Source organism: Carcharodon carcharias, chromosome 22, assembly GCF_017639515.1.
Source record: "Carcharodon carcharias isolate sCarCar2 chromosome 22, sCarCar2.pri, whole genome shotgun sequence".
NCBI lineage: Eukaryota > Metazoa > Chordata > Chondrichthyes > Lamniformes > Lamnidae > Carcharodon > Carcharodon carcharias.
Genome location: NC_054488.1, coordinates 65866494 through 65894326, shown reverse-complemented (window position 1 = coordinate 65894326; position 27833 = coordinate 65866494). Strand labels below are relative to the sequence as shown.

Genomic DNA, 27833 nt, shown 5'->3' with positions numbered 1-27833 from the left:
GTGGGGAGAGGGGGTGGGGAGAGGGGGTGGGGAGAGGGGGTGGGGAGAGGGGTTGGGGAGAGGGGGGTGGGGAGAGGAGTTGGGGAGAGGGGGTGGGGAGAGGGGGTGGGGAGAGGGGGTGGGGAGAGGGGGTGGGGAGAGGAGTTGGGAGAGTGAGGGGTGGGAGAGGGGGGTGGGGAGAGGGGGGTGGGGAGAGGGGGTGGGGAGAGGAGTTGGGGAGAGGAGTTGGGGAGAGGGGGTGAGGAGAGGGGGGTGGGGAGAGGGGGTGGGGAGAGGGGGTGGGGAGAGGGGGTGGGGAGAGGGGGTGGGGAGAGGGGGTGGGGAGAGGAGTTGGGGAGAGGAGTTGGGGAGAGGAGTTGGGGAGAGGAGTTGGGGAGAGGGGGTGGGGAGAGGGGGTGGGGAGAGGGGGTGGGGAGAGGAGTTGGGGAGAGGGGGTGGGGAGAGGAGTTGGGGAGAGGGGGTGGGGAGAGGGGGTGGGGAGAGGAGTTGGGGAGAGGAGTTGGGGAGAGGGATGGGGAGAGGAGTTGGGGAGAGGGATGGGGAGAGTGGGGAAGAGGGATGGGGAGAGGGGGTGGGGAGAGGGGGGTGGGGAGAGGGATGGGGAGAGGAGTTGGGGAGAGGGGGGTGGGGAGAGGAGTTGGGGAGAGGGGGTGGGGAGAGGAGTTGGGGAGAGGGGGTGGGGAGAGGGGGTGGGGAGAGGAGTTGGGGAGAGGGGGTGGGGAGAGGAGTTGGGGAGAGGGGTTGGGGAGAGGAGTTGGGGAGAGGAGTTGGGGAGAGGGGGTGGGGAGAGGGGGTGGGGAGAGGAGTTGGGGAGAGGGGGTGGGGAGAGGAGTTGGGGAGAGGGGGTGGGGAGAGGAGTTGGGGAGAGGGGGTGGGGAGAGGAGTTGGGGAGAGGAGTTGGGGAGAGGGATGGGGAGAGTGGGGAAGAGGGATGGGGAGAGGGGGTGGGGAGAGGAGTTGGGGAGAGGGGGTGGGGAGAGGAGTTGGGGAGAGGGGGTGGGGAGAGGGGGTGGGGAGAGGAGTTGGGGAGAGGGGGTGGGGAGAGGAGTTGGGGAGAGGGGTTGGGGAGAGGAGTTGGGGAGAAGGATGGGGAGAGGGGGTGGGGAGAGGAGTTGGGGAGAGGGATGGGGAGAGGAGTTGGGGAGAGGGATGGGGAGAGTGGGGAAGAGGGATGGGGAGAGGGGGTGGGGAGAGGAGTTGGGGAGAGGGGGTGGGAGAGGAGTTGGGGAGAGGGGGTGGGGAGAGGGGGTGGGGAGAGGAGTTGGGGAGAGGGGTGGGAGAGGAGTTGGGGAGAGGGGTTGGGGAGAGGAGTTGGGAGAAGGATGGGAGAGGGGGTGGGGAGAGGGGGTGGGGAGAGGGATGGGGAGAGGGGGTGGGGAGTTCCGCCAAGTGGAGAGATCTGTGGTGTCAGGATTACTGGTGGGGGAGAGGTGCCAGGGGAGATTTCATGGAGGTTTTTACATTTTTCAGGAGTTTGGGTGAGTGAAATGGAGAAGCAGCAGCAAGTGATCAATGATTTAATTGAGACTGGGGAATATGTTAAGGTGGAGGGTTCCTTCAGTGTCAAATATCAGGCCACAGGTACCAGGGCTGGTGGGGCTCCAGTGAGGGTCTGACTGTCAGCGGGGTTATTAAGAATCATGAGCAGACTCGAGTCACTGCTAGACTGGCTGTTCCACCATGAAGTGAAGTGCGGTGTGGTGAGAGGTGGGGCACGCGGAATTATTACAAGATGTGAGACTAGGACTATAAAAGCGTTTGAGTGAAATGGGATATCCTACTTGAATTGAGTCAGTGGTTTTAAAATTGTCGGCTGAGTTAGTGAGAATCCCAGTCATGCCGGGACTTGCAGCCTCTGTCAGTGTGATTGTCGAGTGGTGTCTGGGATGGAGCAGCCAAGCTGTTGTCTCGCATACTGAGTACGGACAGGGGGAGGGGCGGCTCCTTTAGCCGGAGTTGGTGTGAAATGAAGGAGTTGGTGTTGCTGAGAACTCCCAGGATTCTGGTGTTGCCTCACAGTCAAAGTGAACAATGGGTTCACTGTGTACGGAGTCCAGACCGAAACTGAGCTCAGAGGCTGCCTCACACAGGGAGAGCCACAACGTGTGAACTCTGCACAGTTCCTGCAAACAGGATCACTCCTGGTAGAGAAGGATCTGTTACTGTGGATCCCAGATCACCGATCACAGCCCCAAAGAGCAAGAGAATGATTTCCACTCGATCAGCTTAACAATGCAACATTTCAACAAACATTTCTGCTCACTGACTCCAGAGCTGCTGCTTAAACTTGGAATCGGCAAGTTAACTTGATGCTGTTCCTGGTGGTTAGTGTTTCAAGTTAACTTGCTGTTGGTCTCAGTGGTGAATGATTCTAGTTCACCTGATGCTATTCTCTGTGGTTAGTGTTTCTAGTTAAGCTGATGCTGTTCTCAGTGTTTAATGTTTCTAGTGTTTCTAGTTAACCTGTTGCTTCTCAGTGGTTAGTGTTCCTATGTAACCTAATGCTGTTCTCAGTGGTTAGTGTTTCTCGTTAACTTACTGTTGTTTTCGGTGGTTAGTGTTTCTAGCTAATCTGTTGCTTCTCGGTGGTTAGTGTTCCTATGTAACCTGATGCTGTTCTTGGTAATTAGTGTTTCTACTTAAACTGATGCTGTTTGCGGTGGTTGGTGTTCCTAGTTAACTTGATGTTGTTCTCGGTGGCTCGTGTTTCTAGTTAATCTGATGATTTTCTTTGTGTTAACCTGATGCTGTTCTTCAAGGCTAGTGTTTCTATTTAACTTGCTGCTGATCTCGGTGCTTAGTGTTTCTAGTTAACTTGCTGTTGTTCTCGGTGGTTAATGTTTCTATTTAACCTAATGCTGTTCTCTGTGGTTAGTGTTTCTTGTTAACTTGCTGCTGATCTCGGTGGTTAATGTTTCTAGTTAACCTGATGCTGTTCTCGGTGGTTAGTGTTTCTAGTTAACTTGCTGTTTTCGGGGTTAGTGTTTCTAGTTAACTTGCTGTTGTTCTCAGTGGTTAATGTTTCTAGATAACCTAGTGCTGTTCTCTGTGGTTAGCGTTTCTAGTTAATCTGATGCTGTTCTCAGTGGTCAGTGTTTCCAGTTAACTTGCTGCTGTTCTCAGTGGTTAGTGTTTCTACTTAACCTGATGCTGTTCACCGTGGTTAGTATTTCTAGTTAACTTGATTCTGTTCTGTGGTTAGTGTTTCTAGTTAACTTGCTGTTGTTCTCAGTGGTTAATATTTCTAGATAACCTAATGCTGTTCTCTATGGTTAGCGTTTCTAGTTAATCTGATGCTGTTCTCAGTGGTCAGTGTTTCTAGTTAACTTGCTGCTGTACTCGGTGGTTAGTGTTTCTACTTAACCTGATGCTGTTCACCGTGGTTAGTGTTTCTAGTTAACCTGATTCTGTTCTGTGGTTAGTGTTTCTAGTTAATCTGATGCTGTTCTCAGTGGTTAGTGTTTCTAGTTAACTAGGCGCTGTTCTCAGTGGTTAATGTTTCTAGTTAACCTGATGCTGTTCTCAGTGGTTAATGTTTCTAGCTAACCTGATTTTGTTCTCTGTGGTTAGTGTTTCTAGTTAATCTGATGCTGTTCTCAGTGGTTAGCGTTTCTAGTTAACTAGGCGCTGTTCTCGGTGGTTACTGTTTCTAGTTAACCTGATGCTATTCTCGGTGGCTAGTATTTCTACTTAAGCTGATGCTGTTCACCATGGTTAGTGTTTCTAGTTAACCTGATGCTGTTCTCAGTGGTTAGTGTTTCTAGTTAACTTGTTGTTGTTTTCAGTGGTTAGTACTTCTAGTCAACCTGTTGCTTCTCGGTGGTTAGTGTTCCTATCTAACCTGATGCTGTTCTTGGTAATTAGTGTTTCTACTTAAACTGATGCTGTTTCTGGTGGTTGGTGTTTCTAGCTAACCTCATTCTGTTCTCTGTGGTTAGTGTTTCTAGTTAATCTGATGCTGTTTTCAGTGGTTAGTGTTTCTAGTTAACCTGTTGCTTCTCGGTGGTTAGTGTTCCCATGTAACCTGATGCAGTTCTTGGTAATTAGTGTTTCCACTTAAACTGATGCTGTTTCCGGTGGTTGGTGTTCCTAGTTAACCTGATGCTGTTCTCGGTGGCTCATGTTTCTAGTTAATCTGATGATTTTCTTTGTGTTAACCTGATGCTGTTCTTCAAGGCTAGTGTTTCTATTTAACTTGCAGCTGTTCTTGGTGCTTAGTGTTTCTAGTTAACTTGCTGTTGTTCTCGATGGTTAATGTTTCTATTTAACCTAATGCTGTTCTCTGTGGTTAGTGTTTCTTGTTAACTTGCTGTTGTTCTCAGTAGTTAATGTTTCTAGATAACCTGATGCTGTTCTTGGTGGTTAGTGTTTCTAGTTAATCTGATGCTGATCTCATTGGTTGGTGTTTCTAGTTAACTTACTGCTGTTCTCGGTGATTAGTGTTTCTCGTTAATCTGTTGCTGTTCTCGGTGACTCGTGTTTCTACTTAACCTGATGCTGTTCACCGTGGTTAGTGTTTCTTGTTAACCTGTTGCTGTTTTCAGTGGTTAGTGTTCCTAGTTAACTTGCTGTTGTTCTCAGTAGTTAATGTTTCTAGTTAACCTGATTCTGTTCTCTGTGGTTAGTGTTTTTAGTTAACTAGTTGCTGTTCTCTGTGTTTAGTGTTTCTAGTTAACTAGTTGCTGTTCTCGGTGGTTAGTGTTTCTAGTTAACCTGATGCTATTCTTGGTGGCTGGTGTTTCTAGTTAACCTGATGCTGTTCTCAGTGATTAGTGTTTCTAGTTAACTTTCTGTTGTTCTCAGTGGTTAATGTTTCTATTTAAACTAATGCTGTTCTCTGTGGTTATTGTTTGTTGTTAACTTGCTGTCGTTCTCAGTGGTTAATGTTTCTAGTTAACCTGATTCTGTTCTCTGTGGTTAGTGTTTTTAGTTAACTAGTTGCTGTTCTCTGTGGTTAGTGTTTCTAGTAACTAGTTGCTGTTTTCGGTGGTTAGAGTTTCTAGTTAATTTACTGCTGTTTTCAGTAGTTAGTGTTTCTAATTAACCTGTTGCTTCTCGGTGGTTAGTGTTCCTATCTAACCTGATGCTGTTTTTGGTAATTAGTGTTTCTACTTAAACTGATGCTGTTTCCGGTGGTTGGTGTTCCTAGTTAACCTGATGCTGTTCTCGGTGGCTAGTGTTTCTAGTTAATCTGATGATTTTCTTTGTGTTAACCTGATGCTGTTCTTCAAGGCTAGTGTTTCTATTTAACTTGCAGCTGTTCTCGGTGCTTAGTGTTTCTAGTTAACTTGCTGTTGTTCTCGATGGTTAATGTTTCTATTTAACCTGATGCTGTTCTCGGTGGTTAGTGTTTCTTGTTAACTTGCTGTCGTTCTCAGTAGTTAATGTTTCTAGATAACCTGATGCTGTTCTCTGTGGTTAGTGTTTCTAGTTAAGCTGATGCTGTTCTCAGTAGATAGTGTTTCTAGTAACTAGTTGCTGTTCTCGGTGGTTAGTGTTTCTAGTTAATTTACTGTTGTTTTCAGTGGTTAGTGTTTCTAGTTAACCTGCTGCTTCTCGGTGGTTAGTGTTCCTATCTAACCTGATGCTGTTCTTGGTAATTAGTGTTACTACTTAAACTGATGCTGTTTCCGGTGGTTGGTGTTCCTAGTTAACTTGATGCTGTTCTCGGTGGCTCATGTTTCTAGTTAATCTGATGATTTTCTTTGTGTTAACCTGATTCTGTTCTTCAAGTCTAGTGTTTCTATTTAACTTGCAGCTGTTCTCGGTCCTTAGTGTTTCTTGTTTACTTGCTGTTGTTCTCAGTGGTTAATGTTTCTAGATAACCTGATGCTGTTCTCGGTGGTTAGTGTTTCTAGTTAATCTGATGCTGTTCTCAGTGGTTAGTGTTTCTAGTTAACTTACTGCTGTTCTCGGTGATTAGTGTTTCTCGTTAACCTGGTACTGTTCTCGGTGGCTAGTGTTTCTACTTAACCTGATGCTGTTCACCGTGGCTAGTGTTTCTTGTTAACCTGTTGCTGTTCTCAGTGGTTAGTGTTCCTAGTTAACTTGCTGTTGTTCTCAGTAGTTAATGTTTCTAGTTAACCTGATTCTGTTCCCTGTGGTTAGTGTTTCTAGTTAACTAGTTGCTGTTCTCTGTGGTTAGTGTTTCTAGTTAACTAGTTGCTGTTCTCGGTGCTTAGTCTTTCTAGTTAACCTGATGCTATTCTTGGTGGCTGGTGTTTCTAGTTAACCTGATGCTGTTCACTGTGGTTAGTGTTTCTAGTTAACCTGATGCTGTTCTCAGTGATTAGTGTTTCTAGTTAACTTTCTGTTGTTCTCAGTGGTTAATGTTTCTAGTTAACCTGATTCTGTTCTCGGTGGTTAGTGGTTCTAGTTAACCTGATGCTGCTCCCAGTGGTAGTGTTTCTTGTTAACTTGCTGCTCTTCTTGGTGGTTAGTGTTTCTAGTTAACTTGTTGTTGTTCTCGATGGTTAATGTTTCTAATCAACCTGATGCTGCTCTCTGTTGTCAGTGTTTCTAGTTAATCTGATGCTGTTTTCAGTGGTTAGTGTTTCTAGTTAACTAGTTGCTGTTCTTGTTGGCTAGTTCTTCTAGTTAACTTGCTGTTGTTTTCAGTGGTTAGTGTTTCTAGTTAACCTGTTGCTGTTCTTGGTAATTATTGTTTCTACTTAAACTGAAGCTGTTTCCGGTGGTTGGTGTTCCTAGTTAACCTGATGCTGTTCTCGGTGGCTAGTGTTTCTAGTTAATCTGACGATTTTCTTTGTGTTAACCTGATTCTGTTCTTGAAGGTTAGTGTTTCTATTTAACTTGCAGCTGTACTCGGTCCTTAGTGTTTCTGGTTAACCTGATGCTGTTCTCGCTGGTTAGTGTTTCTAGCTAACTTGCTGCTGTTCTGGTGGTTATTGTTTCTAGTTAACCTGCTGCTGATCTCGGTGGTTAGTGTTTCTTGTTAACTTGCTGTCGTTCTCAGTGGTTAATGTTTCTAGTTAACCTGATTCTGTTCTCTGTGGTTAGTGTTTCTAGTTAATCTGATGCTGTTTTCAGTGGTTAGTGTTTCTAGTAACTAGTTACTGTTCTCTGTGGTTAGCGTTTCTAGTTAACTTGCTGTTGTTTTCAGTGGTTAGTGTTTCTAGTTAACCTGTTGCTTCTCGGTGGTTAGTGTTCCTATCTAACCTGATGCTGTTCTTGGTAATTAGTGTTTCTACTTAAACTGATGCTGTTTCCGGTGGTTGGTGTTCCTAGTTAACCTGATTCTGTTCTCGGTGGCTCATGTTTCTAGTTAATCTGATGATTTTCTTTGTGTTAACCTGATGCTGTTCTTCAAGGCTAGTGTTTCTATTTAACTTGCAGCTGTTCTCGGTGCTTAGTGTCTCTTGTTAACTTGCTGTCGCTCTCAGTGGTTAATGTTTCTAGATAACCTGATGCTGTTCTCGGTGGTTAGTGTTTCTAGTTAATCTGATGCTGTTCTCAGTGGTTAGTGTTTCTAGTTAATCTGATGCTGTTCTCGGTGATTAGTGTTTCTAGTTAACCTGGTACTGTTCTTGGTGGCTAGTGTTTCTACTTAACCTGATGCTGTTCACCGTGGTTAGTGTTTCTTGTTAACCTGTTGCTGTTCTCAGTGGTTAGTGTTCCTAGTTAACTTGCTGTTGCTCTCAGTGGTTAATGTTTCCAGTTAACCTGATTCTGTTCTCTGTGGTTAGTGTTTCTAATTAACTAGTTGCTGTTCTCTGTGGTTAGTGTTTCTAGTTAACCTGCTGCTGATCTCGGTGGTTAGTGTTTCTAGTTAACCTAATGCTGTTCTCAGTGGTTAGTGTTTCTCGTTAACTTGCTGTTGTTTTCAGTGGTTAGTGTTTCTAGTTAACCTATTGCTTCTCGGTGGTTAGTGTTCCCATGTAACCTGATGCAGTTCTTGGTACTTAGTGTTTCTACTTAAACTGATGCTGTTTCCGGTGGTTGGTGTTCCTAGTTAACTTGATGTTGTTCTTGTTGGCTCATGTTTCTAGTTAATCTGATGATTTTCTTTGTGTTAACCTGATGCTGTTCTTCAAGGCTAGTGTTTCTATTTAACTTGCAGCTGTTCTCGGTGCTTAGTGTTTCTAGTTAACCTGATGCTATTCTTGGTGGCTGGTGTTTCTACTTAACCTGATGCTGTTCACCGTGGTTAGTGTTTCTAGTTAAGCTGATGCTGTTCTCGGTGGTTAATGTTTCAAGTTAACTTTCTGTTGTTCTCAGTGGTTAATGTTTCTAGTTAACCTGATTCTGTTCTCGGTGGTTAGTGTTTCTAGTTAACCTGATGCTGTTCCCAGTGGTAGTGTTTCTTGTTAACTTGCTGCTCTTCTCGGTGGTTAGTGTTTCTAGTTAACTTGTTGTTATTCTCGGTGGTTAATGTTTCTAATCAACCTGATGCTGCTCTCTGTGCTCAGTGTTTCTATTTAATCTGATGCTGTTTTCAGTGGTTAGTGTTTCTAGTTAACTAGTTGCTGTTTTCGGTGGCTAGTTCTTCTAGTTAACTTGCTGTTGTTTTCAGTGGTTAGTGTTTCTGGTTAACCTGTTGCTTCGCGGTGGTTAATGTTCCTATCTAACCTGATGCTGTTCTTGGTAATTAGTGTTTCTACTTAAACTGACGCTGTTTCCGGTGGTTGGTGTTCCTAGTTAACCTGATGCTGTCCTCGGTGGCTAGTGTTTCTAGTTAATCTGATGATTTTCTTTGTGTTAACCTGATTCTGTTCTAGAAGGTTAGTGTTTCTATTTAACTTGCTGCTGTACTCGGTCCTTAGTGTTTCTGGTTAACCTGATGCTGTTCTCGCTGGTTAGTGTTTCTAGCTAACTTGCTGTTGTTCTCGCTGGTTAGAGTTTCTAGTTAACTTGCTGCTGTTCTTGGGGTTAGTGTTTCTAGTTGACTTGCTGCTGTTCTCAGCGGTTATTGTTTCTAATTAACCTGATGCTGTTCTCACTAGTTAGTGTTTCTAGCTAACTTGCTGCTGTTCTCAGTGGTTATTGTTTCTAGTTAACATGATGCTGATCTTGGTGGTTAATGTTTCTTGTTCACCTGATACTGTTCTCGGTGAGTAGTATTACTAGTTAACTTGCCATTTTCGGGTCTTAGTGTTTCTAGTTAATTTGCTGCTGTTCTCCGTGGTTAGTGTTTCTGGTTAACCTGTTGCTTCTCGGTGGTTAGTGTTCCTATGTAACCTGATGCTGTTCTTGGTAATTAGTGTTTCTACTTAAACTGACGCTGTTTCCGGTGGTTGGTATTCCTAGTTAACCTGATGCTGTCCTCGGTGGCTAGTGTTTCTAGTTAATCTGATGATTTTCTTTGTGTTAACCTGATTCTGTTCTAGGAGGTTAGTGTTTCTATTTAACTTGCTGTTGTTCTCGCTGGTTAGAATTTCTAGTTAACTTGCTGCTGTTCTTGGGGTTAGTGTTTCTAGTTAATTTGCTGCTGTTCTCCGTGGTTAGTGTTTCTAGTTAACCTGATGCTGTACTCAGTGGTTAGTGCTCCTAGTTAACTTTCTGCTGTTCTCAGTGGTTAGTGTTTTTAGTTAACTTGCTGTTGTTCTTGGTGTTCAGTGTTTCTAGTTAACCTGATGCTGTTCTTGGTGGTTAGTATTTCTAGTTAATCTGTTGCTGTTCTTGGGCGTTCGTGTTTCTAGTTAACCTGACGCTTTTCTCAGCGGTTAGTATTTCTATTTAATCCGTTGCTGTTCTCACTGGTTAGTGTTTCTAGTTAACTTGCTGCTCTTCTTGGTGGTCAGTGTTTCTAGTTAATCTGATCTGTTTTCAGTGGTTAGTGTTTCTAGTTAATTAGTTGCTGTTCTCGGTGGTTAGTGTTTCTCGTTAACTTGCTGTTGTTTTCAGTGGTTAGTGTTCCTATGTAACCAGATGCTGTTTTTGGTAATTAGTGTTTTTACTTAAACTGATGCTGTTTCCGGTGGTTGGTGTTCCTAGTTAACCTGATGCTGTTCTCGGTGGCTCGTGTTTCTAGTTAATCTGATGATTTTCTTTGTGTTAACCTGATGCTGTTCTTCAAGATTAGTGTTTCTATTTAACTTGCTGTTGTTCTCATTGGTTAGTGTTTCTAGTTAACTCGCTGCTGTTCTTTGTCATTACTATTTCTAGTTAAATCACTGTTCTTAACCATTGGTTTTTATTTAGCTTGATGCTGATTTTCCTCAATCCTGGTTCTGCTGGTTCTTTACTTGGTTATGAGGAATTCATTCAGACTGTGTGAGAATTCTGGCTGGCCTCCTTATATGTTTGTCATTTATATATTCTTGCCTCCTCAGTGTTAGTCTCCCCTTCTTCACACCCACCCAATAAAACACTTTGATCATCTGCAGAGACCAAGCTAAAGATCTCTACCACGTCAGCTGTCAGCCTACACCTTTTCAGCCTGTTTAGTCTCGCCTGATAGCCCTAAACTCTCTTCTGTTGACGTTTCGAGTCCTCATAACCCTTCAACATAACTAAGTAAAAATAGGAAATGGGTGAAATATAAGCTGGTTTAAGGGGGAGGGAGTGTGGGTGGGGTGGGAGGGGGAGTGGTGGGGGGAGAAGGGGAGTGGGGTTGTTGGGACAAGCAAGCAGTGATAGGTGGAGATAACCAAAAAATGTCACAGACAAAAGAGCAAAGAGGTGTTGAAGGTGGTGATATTATCTAAATGAATGTGCTAATTAAGAGGCTCCCACAGCTACCTCGACTACAGCTCCTCACACCCCGCTTCCTGTAAGGACTCCATCCCATTCTCTCAGTTCCTTCGCCTCCGTCACATCTGTACCGATGATGCTACCTTCAAAAACAGTTCCTCTGACATGTCCTCCTTCTTCCTTAACCGAGGTTTTCCACTCACGGTCATTGACAGGGCCCTCAACCGTGTCCGGCCCATCTCCCGTGCATCCGCCCTCACGCCTTCTCCTCCCTCCCAGAAACATGATAGGGTCCCCCTTGTCCTCACTTATCACCCCACCAGCCTCCGCATTCAAAGGATCATCCACCTGCTATCCATTCTTAATGAGCACATTCTTTTAGATAATATCACCACCTTCAACATCTCTTTGTTCTTTTGTCTGTGACATCTTTTGGTTATCTCCTCCTATCACTGCTTGCTTGTCCCAACAACCACCCAACCTTCTCTCTCTCTCCCCCCACCCCCTTTAAACCAGCTTATATTTCAACACTCTCCTATTTTTACTTAGTTCTGTTGAAGGGTCATGAGGACTCGAAACGTTAACAGTGTTCTTCTCCGCCGATGCTGCCAGACGTGCTGAGTTTTTCCAGGTATTTCTGTTTCTGTTTTTGTTTTGGATTTCCAGCATCCGCAGTTTTTTGTTTTTATCTCTGTTCTGTTATTATCCGTGTAAATCTTTCCTGCACTTTCTCTGGGAGTTTCCTAGCTGGGCCTGATCCTTTTGCCATTTCTACACCGCCCTTTTTTTCAGAGCCCTGCTTGTTGAGGTGAGACCTTATTCCCAAAGGGAGACTATTTTAAATTCTTCCACCAGAATCACTCCCCTAAACGTCTTCAAATAGGGGAGTTACAGCTAAACCTGTATTGCACTTTGGTTAGAGCATACTGAGAGAGAGTGTGGTGTGCAGCTCTGGTCACCATATTATGAAACGAATATGGAGACACTGGAGAAGATGTGGTGACGATTGACAAGGGTGAAGTAATGACCCATCGAGACTGAGAATTTTGAAAAGAAAGGAAACCCACAAAGTCGACAGACAGAAAACTGCTGGACAGTTTCCTTTTTAAAAACTTTTATTGTAACAAACCAACTGAGATTAACAGATTCAAACATTCATTAAGCAGTGGAGGATATTTCAAATAAAACGATAAATTTCACTTTAAATAGTCAGGGTATGCCATTTAGTCACATTTTAAATTAACCTTATACAAAGGAAGGGATAAACGATTTCAAAAATGCCCCATATCAGTTCGTCATTAATCAGCAAACTTCTAGGAGAGAGATATAAAGGTGCCAGTGACCGCTACTCCTGTAGGATAATAACTGACTTCCCTCTCTCACCAGAAAAAACTGCAGCCACTTCATTCTGAGACAGAAAACATTTCGAGTTTCCTGCAACCTGATTTACTCCATCACTAAACAACATCCTTTATTTTACAGACTTTATGTTCCTGCAGGTAGGAGCCTATTCCCAAGGGGAGACTATTTTAAATTCTTCCACCAGAGTCACTCCCCTAAACTTCTCAAACTTTGTTCCATTTCAGTAATCTACTCCACCTATCAAACAACCATTCCTTTCCTCGAGCACATCCACAAAAGTTTGACTGTTTTCTTTCCAAGTTTCCGACACTAACTCAGAAACATTGAGAGCAGCATTCTCTGTCACAGACACCTGATTATTCTTCTGAAAGAGATGAGTCCATCTGTGAAGCTGTAACACTGGGAGCACAGTCCAGTCTGCTTTAGGCCTTCCTAGTTTTGCAGCAACTTTGATGCAAAGTACATGTCTACACCTCCCTCACTGAATCAAGGTGCCAAGCAAATATCCTTTGTCAAATCAGAATTACATGGTGCTGGCTCTAGGCCATCATTACCTCTTCCTTCCAAAGTATGAGCTTCGAGCTTGTTCCTTTCTCAGTCTCCTCTTTCCTTAATCCTTTTGGCTCTTTCGAGCTGTCTTAATCCTTACAAGTAATTCAGAATCCGAGATTCCACTCCACCAAACTCAGCTTCATGGTGGGCCACTTTCCATCTGTGAACTTAGACAGTAACTTCCAGCAGCCTCTCTATCTGGGTGGGGAGGGGAGAGGGGGTTATCCTGGTCAGTACCTGTCTCTGTGTGGGGCTACAGGTGTTCATGTTGTGGTCAGTGCCTGTCTCTGTGCGGGGGTACAGGTGTTCGTGTTGTGTTCAGTACCTGTCTCTGTCTGGGGCTACAGGTGTTCGTGTTGTGTTCAGTACCTGTCTCTGTGCGGTGGTACAGGTGTTCGTGTTGTGTTCAGTACCTGTCTCTGTGTGGGGGTACAGGTGTTCATGTTTTGTGGTCAGTACCTGTCTCTGTGTGGGTGTACAGGTGTTCATGTTTTGTGGTCAGTACCTGTCTCTGTGTGGGGGTACAGGTGTTCATGTTTTGTGTTCAGTACCTGTCTCTGTGTGGGGCTACAGGTGTTCATGTTTTGTGGTCAGTACCTGTCTCTGTGTGGGGGTACAGGTGTTCATGTTTTGTGGTCAGTACCTGTCTCTGTATGGGGGTACAGGTGTTCATGTTTTGTGGTCAGTACCTGTCTCTGTGCGGGGGTACAGGTGTTCATGTTGTGGTCAGTACCTGTCTCTGTGTGGGGCTACAGGTGTTCGTGTTGTGGGGAGGGTGTGGGGGGGTGTGGGAGGGTGAGGTGGGTGAGGGAGTGGGGTGGGGGTGGGGATGTGGGGGGGGCATGGGGGGTGAGGGGTGGGGTGCCTGGGTGTCTGATTGACTCGCACCGGGGAACTCAGTTATACGGTGTAGCTACAAAACTGCGGGGTATAAACCCTGGCTCCCACACACATCCGAGGGTTCACCATGTCCCTGTTGATGCTGACTGGATGCTGGACAGGAAAGTGGTAAATCAGTCCTGGGTTCCGCTCAGAGATTAGGAAAAGCAAGGCAGAGTGGATCAAACCCAGTCAAAACATTAGCTGCTATGAGCTGCACTGTCGGAGGGTCAGCACTGAGGGAGTGCTGTACTGTCAGAGGGTCAGTACTGAGGGAGTGCTGCACTGTCGGAGGGTCAGTACTGAGGGAGCGCTGCACTGTCAGAGGGTCAGTACTGAGGGAGCGCTGCACAGTCTGAGGGTCAGTACTGAGGGAGCGCTGCACAGTCTGAGGGTCAGTACTGAGGGAGTGCTGCACTGTCAGAGGGTCAGTACTGAGGGAGTGCTGTACTGTCAGAGGGTCAGTACTGAGGGAGTGCTGCACTGTCAGAGGGTCAGTACTGAGGGAGTGCTGCACTGTACCCTCTGTACTGACTGTATCTCTGCTGATGTTTATCAAGCTCCTTCACACTGTCACTCAGTAAGCCATGAAGTGGTTTGTTTGTGGTGATATACGCTGAGAATGTTTGATGTGTTTGAGTTGAGTACTGGTGTCATTGTCACTGACACACGCTGGCACAGTTTAACGTCAATCTCTGTTCCATTACTGACATTAATCCACCTCATGAAATATTTATCCAGTGCTGATCAGTGGGCCTAATGCTAATGTCAGGCCTTGTACTCAATTTGGTGACTGACTGAGTATTTATTTATAGCAGATAAATGTACTCAGGTTTCAACCCATCATCAGCACCCTGTATCTCCGAAAGACCAAGAGCATCAGCCTCTTGAATCAACGCAGAAACACTATTGCACTGACCCTCCGACAGTGAAGCACTCCCTCAGTCCTGACCCTCTGACAGTGCAGCACTCCCTCAGTCCTGACCCTCTGACAGTGCAGCACTCCCTCAGTACTGACCCTCTGACAGTGCAGCACTCCCTCAGTACTGACCCTCCGACAGTGCTGCACTCCCTCAGTACTGACCCTCTGACAGTGCAGCGCTCCCTCAGTCCTGACGCTCTGACAGTGCAGCACTCCCTCAGTACTGACCCTCCGACAGTGCAGCACTCCCTCAGTCCTGACCCTCCAACAGTGCAGCACTCCCTCAGTACTGACCCTCTGACAGTGCAGCACTCTCTCCCTCCTGACCCTCTGACAGTGCAGCACTCTCTCCCTCCTGACCCTCTGACAGTGCAGCACTCCCTCAGTACTGACCCTCTGACAGTGCAGCACTCCCTCAGTACTGACCCTCTGACAGTGCAGCGCTCCCTCAGTACTGACCCTCTGACAGTACAGCGCTCCCTCAGTACTGACCCTCTGACAGTGCAGCACTCTCTCCCTCCTGACCTTCTGACAGTGCTGCACTCCCTCAGTACTGACCCTCTGACAATGCAGCAGTCCCTCAGTACTGACCCTCTGACAGTGCAGCACTCCCTCAGTACTGACCCTCTGACAGTGCAGCACTCCCTCAGTACTGACCCTCCGACAGTGCAGCACTCCCTCAGTCCTGACCCTCCGACAGTGCAGCACTCCCTCAGTCCTGACCCTCCAACAGTGCAGCACTCCCTCAGTACTGACCCTCTGACAGTGCAGCACTCTCTCCCTCCTGACCCTCTGACAGTGCTGCACTCCCTCAGTACTGACCCTCTGACAGTGCAGCGCTCCCTCAGTACTGACCCTCTGACAGTGCGGCCCTCCCTCAGTACTGACCCTCTGACAGTGCAGCTCACCCTCAGTACTGACCCTCTGACAATGCAGGGTTCTATCAATACAATAACTGCTGGGGCGTTGTTGGGAGGGTTTAGAGAGTGAATTGAGGTTGAGTTGAGGTTGCCTTCAACTACCTTTCTGAGTCATTGCCCTCAGCCTTATTCGTGATACAATCAGTGATGAGGGTCGGGGGTCGGGGGTCAGGGGTCAGTGATAGGCTTGGAGATATCAATGTCAACTGTGTCGTTTTTGTGATTGAATCTCTTCTCTGCTGAGTTTCACATTCTCCCTTAGAACCCCCTGTTCTCTATCTGAAGCCCCCCTGGGCTGATACCTCTCCCTAATTATGCACTACGCTTCTGACCTTTTCACCATACACATTGCATCAAACTTTACAGCACAGCAAGATCCCATTGTTCCCCATCCTGCCTCTTCTGGTGTTTTCACTCCCTCTGTGCCATTGACTTGGATGAAGGGATAGAAGCTGTATATCCATGTTTGCACATGACACTGTTGGAACATGCAGTAAGTGGTATGGATGGGAGCAGGAAGTTACAAAGGAACAGGGACAGACTGAGTGGGGATAAACAGTGTTCAGTTCAGTTCAGATGGAGTTCAATGTGGGAAAGTGCGAGGTTTCTGCAGAAACCAAATCAGTTTAATGAGAGATTTGAACTTCTAGTTATTAAGCTGAGAGAATAACACATCAAGATTTCAGGTTTTAAAATAACTTTTTCTGTATCAATGACTAAAGACAGAACGCTACTCGTTAAACATTATTTTCTAATTAAATGCTATTTTCTTCTTGTAGAGCAACTTACACTTCAAACCACTGAAGAGAGTTTGCCCCTTTCTACTTCTAACGACAATCGAAAACCCCAGTTTTGTTGCATTTCTCGGTCTCTTAAGTAGACATCCAAAATCCTGTGAGCAAAGTGATTCACAGCATCCGAGGGTTTATTTATATTCTTTTCCATTTCTTGTGTTATCCCCCACAGTGAGAGTTTTCTTGGGGCTTCTCCCTATAGCTCCAGCTAGGTGAACCCTCCAGGCTTGTTTTAACACCTAACAAATTTGGTCTTCGAACTGAGCGTGAGCTCCCACCTACATCCAATAGTCAGTATTTTCTCTGCTTAAGGTGCAGGCCCAACTAACATCTATCTCTTTTTGATCCACAACTCAGCTGCAAATCACACAAGACCCAAAAACTGCAACTCCATTTTCTCTGGGATATTTCTGGGTTTATAGGGAAGCCTGTGACCTGATCTTAAAATGGCCTCTTGTACTGTCCTCCCCTCCCCACAGCATCAGGAATCACATCAGCCTGTATCTACGTAGAAGTGTTAATTAGCTATCTGTGATCATCACTCTGTTTCATCTTGGAAACAAAGGGACAAGGTCCAGCATAACTCCTCACAAAGTGGTATTGATAGTGCCTATCTGGGTCTTAAGAGACACAGGGTCTTCTTGTTGTGAACCTTGAAACAGTTGTCATTGTCAACAGTGTTTAAACCTGATACCCCCACCTCTTTTTGAGCCCTCTTCTGATGATTAACAACTAACACCCTCCCCACCCCCACAGATGCCAGCATCAGTCAAATGACTCCTTTCATTTACCCTAAATTTAAAGATACGGTCCCAAACTATAATGTTCTTACAACCAAAAGATACAAAACATAATAATCCTCCAAACATCAGCATTGTAACAACTGTGGATAGAGAAAGACATTTGGGAATATCTTCTTCATGGTGAGAGTCTAGGAGCCATGAAGAATCAGAGAGATTTGGGTGTTCTGGTAACTAATTATTAAAAACTATTGGAAAGGAACAAAACCCAATCAAAGAGCTTCACGGATTGTTGGCCTTTATCTCAACAGGGCTGGAATACAAAGGGGAGGAAGTGATGCTTCAGTTGTTTAAAACTCTGCTCAGACCCCACCTGGAGTAACTGGGTTCAGTTCTGGGCCCCGCACCTCAGGAAGAGACTGGCCTTGGAGGGGATGCAGTGCAGACATCTAATCACAGAATCATTACAGCACAGAAGGAGGCCTTTTGGCCCATCCAGTCCATGCTGGCTCTCTGTAGACCAACCCAGTCAGTCCCATTCACCCACTCTATCCCGGCCCTATCCCTGTAAGTTTATTTCCTTCGGGTGCCCATCCAATCTCTTTGTTAAATCATTGGTCGTCTCCACTTCCACCACCTTGTGAGCAGCGAGTTCCAGGTTGTTACGACTTGCAGTGAATAGAAGCTTTCTTCACCTTCCCCCTGCATCTCCTGCCTGAAACCTTAAATCTATGTCCCTCAGTCCATGTACCACCAGCTAATGGGAAGAGTTTTTCCTCATCTACCTCATCTAACCCTGTCAGAATCTTACCCTCCTCTAGCAAATCTCCCCTCAATCTCCTTTGCTCCAAGGAGAATAGCCCCAGCTTCTCCGACTCAACCTTGTAGCTAAAACCCCTCATCCCTGGAACCACTCGGGTAAATCTCCTCCACACCCCCTCGAGGGAACCCTCACATCCTTCCTAAAGCCTGGTAACCGGAACCGGATGCAATGCTCTAGCTGTGGTCAAGCTTCACAGAAACACAGAACGGTTACCATGCAGAAGGAGGCCATTCATCCCGTCGTGACTGTGCTGACCCCCCCCCCAATTACTGATGTGCCTAGTCCCACACCCAACGCCTTCCTTTTCAGATAATGAGCCAATTCCCTATTGAAAGCTATGATCGAATCTGCTTCCACCAAACTCTCAGGCAGCTTATTTCAATCGCTGTGCAAAGAAGTTTTTCCTCAGTCACCGTTGCTTCTTTTGCCAATCATCTTAAATCTGTGCCCTCGCGTTCTCGATCCTTCCGCCAACGGCAACAGTTTTTCCCTATCTGCTCTCTCTAGAACCCTCATGATTTTAAATACCTCTATCAAATCTCCTCTGTACCTTCTCTTCTCCAAGGAAAACAGTAGTAATTTCTCCAATCAACCCACGTAACCAAAGTTCCTCATCCCTGCAACCACTCTTGTCAATCTTTATTGCACTCTCTCCACCGCCTTCACTATGAGATGGTGAGGCTGGGGAGAGGGTCGATTGGAACCTTCCAAACGGAGGTGGATAGATTTGTGAGGTTAGGGATTTGTAGCAAGCTGGGTAAATGGAGCTGAGATACACATCAGAGTTTTAGTTCAGCGAGTGCCCACAGTCAGTGGGCCTGGGAGTGGTCAGGGATCGGACCCCTGATCCCAATCAGACCCCTGACCCCGATCGGACCCCTGACCCCGATCGGACCCCTGACTGCAGTCGGACCCCTGGCTACGATCGGACCCCTGGCTGCGATCTGACCCCTGACCGCGATCAGACCCCTGGCCACGATCGGACCCTTGACCGCGATCAGACCCCTGGCCACGATCGGACCCTTGACCGCGATCAGACCCCTGGCCGCGATCGGACCCCTGGCTGCGATCGGACCCCTGACCCCGATCTCACGCTGGCCAATTAACACCAGCTAGTGTGAAGCGTGTGCTGAGAAGCTCAGTGCTGCTGGGGTGGGGGTGGGAGGAGGGTGAGCGCTGAAGTCCGGGTGGGGGGTCCGGGTGGGTTCAGGGGAACGCGGAATGAAAGGTCCCTGAAAGCAGAGAGCTGCCTCAGGGAGCTGAAGAATTTAAATGTAATAAAAAAGGATTTTAAATTCTGAAAAAAACGCCCATGCACCAGAATCAGTCACCTGGACGTATACATGATGGAAATTCTGTCCAGACATTCTCATCTTCTTCATGGAATAACAGAAACCTCATCCTGCCCGTGGAGAGGTTTCCTGAAAATTACAAAGGCTGCCTGGTGGATTCACCCGAGCTGCCGACTGTAACGTTGGGTGGGTTTCATTACAACTTTAATGGTCTCAATCGCCCTCCTGATTGTCGGCGACCACACTTCCGACTCTTGCGTGCGCCAGCCAAGTGAAGTTGGGACGCTCGCTGGACATCACCAAGCGCCATTCACACTCCAGCAAGTTGGGTATGTGCCCAGACGCCATGAAAAATCCTGCCCATGATTTCATTAAATGCTAAAACGGACTGAATGGGCTGAATGGCCTCCTCTTGTTAGTTTGAGGATCTATTTACAGGAGCTCGTCAGTCTGGAATAAAGTGAGTTTGTTGTGAGCCCCACCCCCAGAGAACCCCCCCCACCCCCCCCACCTCCCTCACCTCGCTGTGTTATTGGTGTCCTTGTCCCCTTTTCACCCAAAACTGACAAGTGATCAGATCATCAGAGACTTTTCTATTTTGATTGAGTGAGTGAGTCAGACAACAGCCTCATCCTACTTCACATTTCCAAACCACTGGGTACGGTTTATAAAGTTCTCTCGTTTCTTTGAACCTGTATTTGTTGGATGACATGTGCTTTGATATTGGGTCTGTCAGTATTTTCTCACTATAATCAGAAAAGAACAGTTTGAAAACTATTCCATCACATTTATTTACAGGAAACATTACTTACCTGACAATTGCTGACCCTTCCCATGTGACCCTGACCTTTCCTGTGTGACCCTTAGCCTTTTGCCAACTGACTGCATTTCCCTACAGGCAGCAGCGGTGACAGACAGCAGCTTCCTGGACTGTGACGGGGATCTCTACCCTGATGACCACACCATGACACTTGCCCAGCAGGCGATTCCCCATGAGTTGGACATGGACAGCGCCATCGAGGGTACCCAGAATTCGGAGGAATCAGAGCCGGGCACAGAGGAGGAGAAGGGCAGTCAGATGGTCACTTTGTTCCTGCCGGGCACAGAACAGTAAGTGACCCACAACATGACCCTCACCCTGATCCCGGGAATCACTGACCCTCACCCTGATCCACCGGGAATCACTGACCCTCACCCTCATCCCCCAGGAATCACTGACCCTCACCCTGATCCCCCGGGAATCACTGACCCTCACTCTTATCCCCTGGGAATCACTGACCCTCACACTGATCCCAGGAATCACTGACCCTCACCCTTATCCCCTGGGAATCACTGACCCTCACCCTGATCCCAGGAATCACTGATGCTCACCCTGATCCCGGGAATCACTGACCCTCACCCTGATCCCGGGAATCACTGACCCTCACCCTGATCCCCCGGGAATCACTGACCCTCACCCTGATCCCGGGAATCACTGACCCTCACCCTGATCCCGGGAATCACTGACCCTCACCCTTTTCCCCCGGGAATCACTGACCCTCACCCTGATCCCCCGGGAATCACTGACCCTCACCCTGATCCCCCGGGAATCACTGACCCTCACCCTGATCCCCCGGGAATCGCTGAACCTCACCCTTATCCCCCGGGAATCACTGACCATCACCCTGAACCCCAGGGAATCACTGAAACTCACCCTTATCCCCTGGGAATCACTGACCCTCACCCTGATCCCCCGGGAATCACTGACCCTCACCCTTATCCCCTGGGAATCACTGACCCTCACCCTGATCCGCCGGGAATCACTGACCCTCACCCTTATCCCCTGGGAATCACTGACCCTCACCCTGATACCCTGGCAATCACTGACCCTCACCCTGATCCCAGGAATCACTGATGCTCACCCTGATCCCGGGAATCACTGACCCTCACCCTGATCCCGGGAATCACTGACCATCACCCTGATCCCCCGGGAATCACTGACCCTCACCCTGATCCCCCGGGAATCACTGACCCTTACCCTGATCCCGGGAATCACTGACCCTCACCCTGATCCCGGGAATCACTGACCCTCACCCTTTTCCCCCGGGAATCACTGACCCTCAACCTGATCCCCCGGGAATCACTGACCCTCACCCTGATCCCCCGGGAATCACTGACCCTCACCCTGATCCCCCGGGAATCACTGAACCTCACCCTTATCCCCCGGGAATCACTGACCCTCACCCTGAACCCCCGGGAATCACTGACCCTCACCCTTATCCCCTGGGAATCACTGACCCTCACCCTTATCCCCCGGGAATCACTGACCCTCACCCTTATCCCCTGGGAATCACTGACCCTCACCCTGATCCGCCGGGAATCACTGACCCTCACCCTTATCCCCTGGGAATCACTGACCCTCACCCTGATACCCTGGCAATCACTGACCCTCACCCTGATCCCGGGAATCACTGACCCTCAACCTTATCCCCTGGGAATCACTGACCCTCAACCTTATCCCCTGGGAATCACTGACCCTCACCCTGATACCCTGGGAATCACTGACCCTCACCCTTATCCCCTGGGAATCACTGACCCTCACCCTGATCCGCCGGGAATCACTGACCCTCACCCTTATCCCCTGGGAATCACTGACCCTCACCCTGATACCCTGGCAATCACTGACCCTCACCCTGATCCCAGGAATCACTGACCCTCACCCTTATCCCCTGGGAATCACTGACCCTCACCCTGATCCCAGGAATCACTGATGCTCACCCTGATCCCGGGAATCACTGACCCTCACCCTGATCTCGGGAATCACTGACCATCACCCTGATCCCCCGGGAATCACTGACCCTCACCCTGATCCCCCGGGAATCACTGACCCTCACCCTGAACCCCCGGGAATCACTGACCCTCACCCTTATCCCCTGGGAATCACTGACCCTCACCCTGATCCCCCGGGAATCACTGACCCTCACCCTTATCCCCTGGGAATCACTGACCCTCACCCTGATCCGCCGGGAATCACTGACCCTCACCCTTATCCCCTGGGAATCACTGACCCTCAACCTTATCCCCTGGGAATCACTGACCCTCACCCTGATACCCTGGGAATCACTGACCCTCACCCTGATCCCCCGGGAATCACTGAACCTCACCCTTATCCCCCGGGAATCACTGACCCTCACCCTGAACCCCCAGAATCACTGACCCTCACCCTTATCCCCTGGGAATCACTGACCCTCACCCTGATCCCCCGGGAATCACTGACCCTCACCCTTATCCCCTGGGAATCACTGACCCTCACCCTGATCCGCTGGGAATCACTGACCCTCACCCTGATACCCTGGGAATCACTGACCCTCACCCTGATCCCCCGGGAATCACTGACCCTCACCCTGATTCACCGGGAATCACTGACCCTCACCCTTATCCCCCGGGAATCACTGACCCTCACCCTTATCCCCCGGGAATCACTGACCCTCACCCTGATCCCCCGGGAATCACTGACACTCACCCTGATCCCGGGAATCACTGACACTCACCCTGATCCCGGGAATCACTGACTCTCACCCTGATCCCGGGAATCACTGACTCTCACCCTGATCCCGGGAATCACTGACCCTCACCCTGATCCCGGGAATCACTGACCCTCACCCTGATCCTGAAAATCACTGAAACTCACCCTGATCCCGGGAATCACTGACCCTCACCCTTATCCCCCGGGAATCACTGACCCTCACCCTGATCCCCCTGGAATCACTGACCCTCACCCTGATGCCCCAGGAATCACTGACTCTCACCCTGATCCCCCGGGAATCACTGACCCTCACCCTTATCCCCTGGGAATCACTGACCCTCACCCTGATCCGCCGGGAATCACTGACCCTCACCCTTATCCCCTGGGAATCACTGACCCTCACCCTGATACCCTGGCAATCACTGACCCTCACCCTGATCCCGGGAATCACTGACCCTCAACCTTATCCCCTGGGAATCACTGACCCTCAACCTTATCCCCTGGGAATCACTGACCCTCACCCTGATACCCTGGGAATCACTGACCCTCACCCTTATCCCCTGGGAATCACTGACCCTCACCCTGATACCCTGGCAATCACTGACCCTCACCCTGATCCCAGGAATCACTGACCCTCACTCTTATCCCCTGGGAATCACTGACCCTCACCCTGATCCCAGGAATCACTGATGCTCACCCTGATCCCGGGAATCACTGACCCTCACCCTGATCCCGGGAATCACTGACCATCACCCTGATCCCCTGGGAATCACTGACCCTCACCCTGATCCCCCGGGAATCACTGACCCTCACCCTGAACCCCCGGGAATCACTGACCCTCACCCTTATCCCCTGGGAATCACTGACCCTCACCCTGATCCTTCGGGAATCACTGACCCTCACCCTTATCCCCTGGGAATCACTGACCCTCACCCTGATCCGCCGGGAATCACTGACCCTCACCCTTATCCCCTGGGAATCACTGACCCTCAACCTTATCCCCTGGGAATCACTGACCCTCACCCTGATACCCTGGGAATCACTGACCCTCACCCTGATCCCCCGGGAATCACTGAACCTCACCCTTATCCCCCGGGAATCACTGACCCTCACCCTGAACCCCCGGAATCACTGACCCTCACCCTTATCCCCTGGGAATCACTGACCCTCACCCTGATCCCCCGGGAATCACTGACCCTCACCCTTATCCCCTGGGAATCACTGACCCTCACCCTGATCCGCTGGGAATCACTGACCCTCACCCTGATATCCTGGGAATCACTGACCCTCACCCTGATCCCCCGGGAATCACTGACCCTCACCCTGATTCACCGGGAATCACTGACCCTCACCCTTATCCCCCGGGAATCACTGACCCTCACCCTGATCCCCCGGGAATCACTGACCCTCACCCTTATCCCCCGGGAATCACTGACCCTCACCCTGATCCCCCGGGAATCACTGACACTCACCCTGATCCCGGGAATCACTGACACTCACCCTGATCCCGGGAATCACTGACTCTCACCCTGATCCCGGGAATCACTGACTCTCACCCTGATCCCGGGAATCACTGACCCTCACCCTGATCCCGGGAATCACTGACCCTCACCCTGATCCCGAAAATCACTGAAACTCACCCTGATCCCGAAAATCACTGAAACTCACCCTGATCCCGGGAATCACTGACCCTCACCCTTATCCCCCGGGAATCACTGACCCTCACCCTGATCCCCCTGGAATCACTGACCCTCACCCTGATCCCCCAGGAATCACTGACTCTCACCCTGATCCCCCGGGAATCACTGACACTCACCCTGATCCCCCTGGAATCACTGATCCTCACCCTGATCCCAGGAATCACTGACCCTCACCCTCATCCCCCAGGAATCACTGACCCTCACCCTGATCACCCGGGAATCACTGACACTCACCCTGATCCCGGGAATCACTGACCCTCACCGTGATCCCAGGAATCACTGACCCTCACCCTCATCCCCCGGGAATCACTGATCCTCACCCTGATCCCGGGAATCACTGACCCTCACCCTCATCCTGGAAATCACTGACCCTCACCCTGATCCCCCGGGAATCACTGACCCTCACGCTGATCCCGGGAATCACTGACCCTCACCCTGATCCCCAGGGAATCACTGACCCTCACCTTGATCCCCCGGGAATCACTGACCCTCACCATGATCACCCGGGAATCACTGACCCTCACCCTGATCCCCTGGGAATCACTGACCCTCACCCTGATCACCCGGAAATCACCTACGGTCAAGCTGATCCCGGGAATCACTGACCCTCACGCTGATCCCAACGGAATCACTGATCCTCTCCCAGATCCTGGGAATCACTTACCCTCACGCTTATCCCGGGAATGACTGACCCACACCCTGATCCTGGGGGAATCACTGAATCTCCCCCTGATCTCGGGAATCACTGAACCTCACCCTAATCCCGAAAATCACTGAACCTCGCCCTGATCCCGAAAATCACTGAAACTCACCCTGATCCCGGGAATCACTGACCCTCACCCTTATCCCCCGGGAATCACTGACCCTCACCCGGATCCCCCTGGAATCACTGACCCTCACCCTGATCCCCCAGGAATCACTGACCCTCACCCTGATCCCCCGGGAATCACTGACCCTCACCCTGATGCCCCTGGAATCACTGATCCTCACCCTGATCCCAGGAATCAATGACCCTCACCCTCATCCCCCAGGAATCACTGACCCTCACCCTGATCCCGGGAATCACTGACCCTCACCCTGATCCCCCTGGAAATCACTGATCCTCACCCTGATCCCAGGAGTCACTGACCCTCACCCTCATCCCCCAGGAATCTCTGACCCTCACCCTGATCACCCGGGAATCACTGACCCTCACCCTGATCCCGGGAATCACTGACCCTCACCGTGATCCCAGGAATCACTGACCTTCACCCTCAACCCCGGGAATCACTGATCCTCACCCTCATCCCGGGAATCACTGACCCTCACCCTCATCCTGGGAATCACTGACCCTCACCCTGATCCCCCGTGAATCACTGACCCTCACGCTGATCCCGGGAATCACTGACCCTCACCCTGATCCCCAGGGAATCACTGACCCTCACGTTGATCCCCCGGGAATCACTGACCATCACCATGATCACCCGGGAATCACTGACCCTCACCCTGATCCCCTGGGAATCACTGACCTTCACGCTGATCACCCGGAAATCACTGACCGTCACGCTGATCCTGGGAATCACTGACCCTCACGCTGATCCCCACGGAATCACTGATCCTCACCCAGATCCGGGGAATCACTTACCCTCAGGCTGATCCCGGGAATGACTGACCCACACCCTGATCTCGGGAATCACTGACCCTCACCCTCATCCCGGGAATCACTGACCCTCACCTTGATCCCGGGAATCACTGACCCTCACCTTGATCCCGGGAATCACTGACCCTCACCCTGATCCCAGGAATCACTGACCCTCACCCTGATCCCTCGGAAATCACTATCCCTCACCATCATCCCCCTGGAATCACTGACCCTCACCCTGATCACGGGAATCACTGACCCCTCACCCTGATCCAGGGAATGATGGACCCTCACGCTGATTCCGGGAATCACTGACCCTCACGCTGATTCCGGGAATCACTTACCCTCACCCTGATCCCCAGGGAATCATTGACTCTCACCTTGATCCCCCAGGAATCACTGACCCTCAGCATGATCACCCGGGAATCACTGACCCTCACCCTGATCCCCTGGGAATCACTGACCCTCACCTTGATCCCCCGGGAATCACAGACCCTCACCCTGATCCCAGCAATCACTGATCCTCACCCTGATCCCAGGAATCACTGATCCTCACCCTGACCCCAGGAATCACTTATCCTCACCCTGACCCCAGGAATCACTGATCCTCACCCTGATCCCAGGAATCACTGATCCTCACCCTGATCCCAGGAATCACTGACCCTCACCCTCATCCCCCAGGAATCACTGACCCTCACCCTGATCCCGGGAATCACTGACCCTCACTGTGATCCCAGGAATCACTGACCCTCACCCTCATCCCCCGGGAATCACTGACCCTCACGCTGATTCCGGGAATCACTGACCCTCACGCTGATTCCGGGAATCACTGACCCTCACGCTGATTCCGGGAATCACTGACCCTCACGCTGATTCCGGGAATCACTGACCCTCACCCTGATCCCCAGGGAATCACTGACTCTCACCTTGATCCCCCAGGAATCACTGACCCTCAGCATGATCTCCCGGGAATCACTGACCCTCACCCTGATCCCCTGGGAATCACTGACCCACACCCTGATCACCCGGAAATCACTGACCGTCACGCTGATCCCGGGAATCACTGACGCTCACGCTGATCCCCACGGAATCACTGATCCTCACCCAGATCCTGGGAATGACTTACCCTCAGGCTGATCCCGGGAATGACTGACCCACACCCTGATCCTGGGGGAATCACTGAACCTCCCCCTGATCTCGGGAATCACTGACCCTCACCCTAATCCCGAAAATCACTGAACCTCGCCCTGATCCCTCGGAAATCACTATCCCTCACCATCATCCCCCTGGAATCACTGACCCTCACCCTGATCACGGGAATCACTGACCCCTCACCCTGATCCAGGGAATGATGGACCCTCACGCTGATTCCGGGAATCACTGACCCTCACGCTGATTCCGGGAATCACTGACCCTCACCCTGATCCCCAGGGAATCATTGACTCTCACCTTGATCCCCCAGGAATCACTGACCCTCAGCATGATCACCCGGGAATCACTGACCCTCACCCTGATCCCCTGGGAATCACTGACCCTCACCTTGATCCCCCGGGAATCACAGACCCTCACCCTGATCCCAGCAATCACTGATCCTCACCCTGATCCCAGGAATCACTGATCCTCACCCTGACCCCAGGAATCACTTATCCTCACCCTGACCCCAGGAATCACTGATCCTCACCCTGACCCCAGGAATCACTGATCCTCACCCTGATCCCAGGAATCACTGATCCTCACCCTGATCCCAGGAATCACTGACCCTCACCCTCATCCCCCAGGAATCACTGACCCTCACCCTGATCCCGGGAATCACTGACCCTCACTGTGATCCCAGGAATCACTGACCCTCACCCTCATCCCCCGGGAATCACTGACCCTCACGCTGATTCCGGGAATCACTGACCCTCACGCTGATTCCGGGAATCACTGACCCTCACGCTGATTCCGGGAATCACTGACCCTCACGCTGATTCCGGGAATCACTGACCCTCACCCTGATCCCCAGGGAATCACTGACTCTCACCTTGATCCCCCAGGAATCACTGACCCTCAGCATGATCTCCCGGGAATCAC

General features: G+C 49.6%; 1 protein-coding gene across 1 annotated transcript in view; it reads left to right on the top strand.

The window, feature by feature from the left end:
• The first annotated feature begins 2300 nt into the window (after window positions 1–2300).
• The window catches only part of LOC121293692 (rab11 family-interacting protein 4-like), a 286264-nt gene continuing 260731 nt past the window's right edge, over window positions 2301–27833 (top strand). Inside the window, exons 1-2 of the mRNA XM_041216861.1 lie at window positions 2301–2398; window positions 19833–20044. Coding sequence (XP_041072795.1) covers window positions 2366–2398; window positions 19833–20044 — 245 coding nt within the window. The 5' untranslated portion in view covers window positions 2301–2365. The remainder of the gene's footprint in view (window positions 2399–19832; window positions 20045–27833) is intronic.